This window comes from Solanum dulcamara, chromosome 11 (genome assembly GCF_947179165.1).
Source record: "Solanum dulcamara chromosome 11, daSolDulc1.2, whole genome shotgun sequence".
NCBI classification, from domain to species: Eukaryota; Viridiplantae; Streptophyta; class Magnoliopsida; order Solanales; family Solanaceae; genus Solanum; species Solanum dulcamara.
In genome coordinates this window covers 56019836-56024627 of record NC_077247.1, presented here as the reverse complement: position 1 = coordinate 56024627, position 4792 = coordinate 56019836, and the positions used below count along the sequence as shown (strand labels likewise).

General features: G+C 38.6%; 1 protein-coding gene across 2 annotated transcripts; it reads right to left on the bottom strand.

Moving 5' to 3' along the window:
* Nucleotides 1-1202: 1202 nt before the first annotated feature.
* On the bottom strand, nt 1203-4307 carry LOC129874761 (E3 ubiquitin-protein ligase WAV3-like). Of its 2 annotated transcripts, none has more exons than XM_055950109.1 (2): nt 3461-4307; nt 1203-3327 (listed from the first exon to the last, which is right to left on the bottom strand). In XM_055950109.1, the coding sequence occupies exons 1-2, from the start codon at nt 3809-3811 to the stop codon at nt 1519-1521; spliced, it is 2160 nt and encodes a 719-aa protein (XP_055806084.1). In that variant the 5' UTR covers nt 3812-4307; the 3' UTR covers nt 1203-1518. The 2 variants fall into 2 exon arrangements, with proteins under 2 accessions (XP_055806084.1, XP_055806085.1); XM_055950110.1 differs by having other exon boundaries at nt 1203-3324.
* Nucleotides 4308-4792: the final 485 nt, after the last annotated feature.

Sequence of the window (4792 nt, the reverse complement as noted above, 5' to 3'; positions counted from 1 at the left end):
TCCTTAGTCACTTTTCCCACTTTATAGTACTAGTAATTATTTACATTCTTCTTAAACTTTTCTCTATCTCTTACTTTTTGCATACTTCCATTTGCAAAAAAAGCTCTCTATCTTTTTTCCTTAGTTTTCACAAACGTATAGCTAAAGTTACGTTAACGTGGAATTTCATTAAAGTGCATATATAGATCACTTTTTTCTTGCTAATTTTCTCGGGATTTTCAAGAACAGAAGATTTATCTGGAAACTAAATGGAGTTGATGATGATTATGTGTGGTCCATCACTCTAACCATGTGATTAAGCCTCCCCACATTTGCCTTTTCCTATTGGGATTAGAGAGTGCATATTAAAATAACCCCTCCCCCCCCCAACCCACCTCTGTTGTGTCAGTATCTTTCAAATATTTTTTTTTTGAATCAATTGATAATGACTCTAAAATAGAGATGTATATCATGTCAAGTGATTTCCTATTTGGCAACAATGTAGAATTCTCTTGTCTCGTTCCACTTCTCCCAAATTATGATCAATTATACTAGTTGATAAATTTACAGTACTCCTTTCATTTTTATTTATGTGACATAGTTTTTATAGACTCAAATTTATAATTTCAAACTTGACATAATATTTGTGAGGCGACCTATCTTTAACGTTGAAGTATTTTTTAAATATAAGATTATATCATTCTTTGGATAATAATTTGCAGTTGGCATTATGTGTGAGGGGGAAATTGTATTTATTTGGTGCATTAAATTAGGCCTGGATTTTTGTGCAATGATTCATCAGAGGTGACCCCAAGATCATTAGAGAATCGTTGTGATTTGGGTATTCTGTAGAATTATTTGATGAGGAACCAGGCTCGTGCTGTGTACTTCAATCAATACATATTGTCCTTCAGCAGAACTAAAGTACAACAACAGTTGTTTTGCATTTAACGTATACTAGTAAAATTATATTGAATTTAATATATAACACCTACCTTTCCAGTCTCTATTCTTGACTAATTCCATCAGCTATTTTGTTTCATTCATCTAAAAATAAATTAAATATTCCATGTAGAATTGAAGTGCATAGGATTGTTTTTCCTGCACAGTAAGCAATAAACAAACATATCCTGCATTAATTAACCTTTTGAATTTCCAAAACCAATAAACATTATGAGAAGCAAACAAAAGAAAGAGAGAGAATTACTGACAACAAATTGAATAAAGATTATTCTGTTCATTTCCATTTAAACATCATTAAAATCTCTACATTAAGAAAGGATTATAAAAAAAGTTTTGGGAGATAATAAAAGACAAAAGCACATTAGCTCATCTAAACCCCACCCCCTCGCACTGCCTTAATCAATCAATCACCCAATGTGGGGTACCCACTTTACCCTTTCACTAACTGTTGTTTTCCTCTGCAGAAAGCGCCGAGCCGTCGGGTACCCCCTTCCTCGTTTTTTTAGTATTTTCTTTTTTCATATGGATAAGCACTATATTTTTACTAATCTATTTCTACAATAGAAAAATAAAAAACTAAAATCTTGCATCTTCGAAGCCGTGTAAATCACTGACTCTATTCAACGATTTTCTCATGATAGCCACTTTAGCTAGCCTTTCAGCGGCTCTCCAAGCCGATGTAGGTGTAAGCGGCTCAGCTTTATCCTCTTCTCTTTGTTGTACGTTTATTCTGCGTCTGTGTGGCTGCTGAGACTGAACCTGAGCTTGATTTTGCCTTCTGTAATGAACCTCAGACAGCTCGGTTTCCAAGCCATGAACGAATTCACCAGCTGAGCTAGAATTTGATTGAACTAATAAAGCACGAGCAGATGACAACATGTGGTGCGCGCCGGTTAAGTCGTTTCGTTCAATCATTCGCTTAGACTCAGCCATGGCTCGAGTGGAAATGAAAAGATCTCTGAGCCGTTGGATATTAGGGGTTGATGATCGAAAGGCGTGGGGTCTTGGGACCAAAAGAGCTTGTTCTTTACAGTATACGAGCTCTTGAGTTGATGGGTCTTTGTAAGAGCATCGAACGGACAATACATGGTGGGTCCCAATTGCTGATGTGGGAACTTTTAGTTCCACCAACAATTCCCTTTCTTCCTCGGCGTAGAAATCGCCGAGACGAAGTGAACCGGAACCGAGAGCAGCCGGACGGTTTGTATAGGAATAAACCGCCGCTACTTCTGCCGGCGCCGAACCGGAGACGAATCCTAGTTGAAATCGGAGATCCTGAACGACGACGTTTAATATGCCTCCAATGAATTTTGTGAATACTTCGTCGTTGGATTGGTTCAGTCCGATGGAATGTACCGGAATCTCCAAGTTGTTGAAGCGCGTGCAGGTGGAAACGATGGAAGATTGATGCCGTTGATTGGTGGAGATGGTGGTGGTGGAACGATCATTTGGACTGTCTGATAAGAGCATGATGGTAGCGACGGGGTTACGCTCTCTGCGATCTTCTAGAACCTTCGCAGCCTTTTTGAGAGCGTCGCTTGCACTAGTTCCTGTTCCATCTAGAGCAATAATGGCATCTACAATGCGACGTGCCGATCGTTTTCCGCTTGTTGTCATTCTCCTTAGTGGTAAAAGCCGTTTGGAGGTTGTGGAGAAGGCCACAATTGAAAGCCGATCGGATGACGATAGCGATGATATAACTAACCTCATGGCACGTTTCATCATTTGGATATTCTGAGTTTTCATTTTTCCGCTAACATCAAGCACCATAACAAGATCAATAGGTGCTCTTCGAGCTGTCCTTGCCAACGCCGGTGGAGCTTTCAGTTTCAATATTATTACATACGTTTCATAACTCCGGCCAACAGATACAACGGCAGCTTCAGGCAATAACCTCGCCTCGAGGTTGGTAAAATTTACCAAACTCTCCTTCACCGGCTTCACGTTTGCGTCGACAAAAAATCCTTGAAATTCTTCCACTACATTATCATTCTCTTCATCGTACTCATCGGATTCCGGTATCGGATTGAACCGAGCACCAGATGTAGGAGACATCAGTGGCTCATCATCATTATACACTTTCAAAATAGGCCTTCCCTGAAAGTTGCTTTCATTTGTAAATTTGACATCTCCTTTTGCTTTGGGTGATGGAGATACTTCTCTAATTGTTTTCTCTTCAACTTTTACTGGCTTGTGAGTATCCTGTATCGACAATAGAGGCAGCTCCTTCCATTCAAAATGGCAAACAGGACATACAAGGGCTGTTTGTTTCCTTAACAAAGCTGCGATACATGGGAAATGAAAACTGTGAGAGCACTCAGCCGTGAAAATGGCAGTTCCTTGCCCAGTCTTCACCGCCTGTAAGCATGTGCCGCACTTTGTCTGCTAAACATGAAAAAGAGCAAGTTAGGAAAAAAATACTGTAATAATTTTTTGCATACATAATTGTATTCCACTGTACAGAATTGTGTATGATGACAGAACAGATCAGTGAACAGTATTAATCAGTTATTGTTACCTTAGGAAAGCGTAAGCTGGATTTGAGAAGCGAAAAAGTAGAAGGTGAACGTGGGGAAGATGGCGTAGAGCGGTTGAAAAACCGGGGGCTGTTTTTGGTTTTACATTGAAGCTTTGGACTTCCAGGGGCTGACGCCGCCTGAACAGTAGCGGTTGGTGGCGGAGCAGCAGTGGTCCGGCAACGGAGTATTGAACTTGAAACTGGCGGAGACTGAAAGCGTGGAGTTGAAGGGTTAGAGAAAAACCCAAATTTGGAACTGAGCCTGGGACTGGGAGTTGGGTTTGTGTTCTCTTTAGTATCTCGATCTCTGGGGATCGATGTACAAAAAGCTCTTCGCCATCCCAAAACCATTGTGAGTGCTCTGATTCTTGTCTTCTTTTTCTTTTTCTGCTTTTTGTTGTTTTCGCTGTTGTGATGATGATGGTAATGGAGAAACAAAAAAGAAGAGAGTTGGGTCTATTAAATGGGATTTGGTATTAATAAACCAAACGGAGGAAAAAACATAATAAAGGAGAAGACAAAAACAAATAAACTTATGTTTGCTCCCTTTCTTTGAATATAAATCCTTTCTTGTTCCTTTTTGCTGTGTAGATGCAACGTTGCTTTCTCTTTCCTTTTCTCTCTTTTTGTTAATCAGTAAACACAAAAAAGATCACTGCAAATGCTACCAAGAATACTTTAATGTGAAACTGAAATCCCAGTGAGTCTCTTTTATTGGATTGCAGAAGCTTTTTCCGAGGTGGGAATATCTTTTAAAAAAATAATAGGGGGACCAAGTTTTTTTTTTTTTTACCAAGGTGGGATTTTACCGGCAAATGGAGGTTTTGCCTGAATGTGGGTTTTGGCAAGTCAACGTATTGGCTTTTACACTTATCTGCTGACTATTTCTATTTTTCTCGATTAAATAGGGACTGAAACCATCACTGCCATGAAATCTCTCTCTCCTTACTATTAGCCAACTTGCATATTTTTAATTCTTTCTATTATTAGCTTTATTTTTCCTACCTTTTCCCCTACAATCTTTTTTACTCTTTAACCCACGTGACTTGTTTGAGTACATTTACAACCTCCTTTTCATGTTACTACTCTATTATTAACTAGCATAATAATTAAATACTCCATCTGTCTCAAAGACTTGGGTATGAACTTTGGAATGCGATGGTGACAATATTACATAGTATTTTTCAAATTATTTGAAGTATAATACTAATAAGAATCATAGCTAAAACATGTTAAAACATAATCATATATAATAATAATAATAATAATGTAGACGGAGTGAATGCACATTGTACCACGGCCATCCGTAATTATTTTCTCTAGACCATGTAA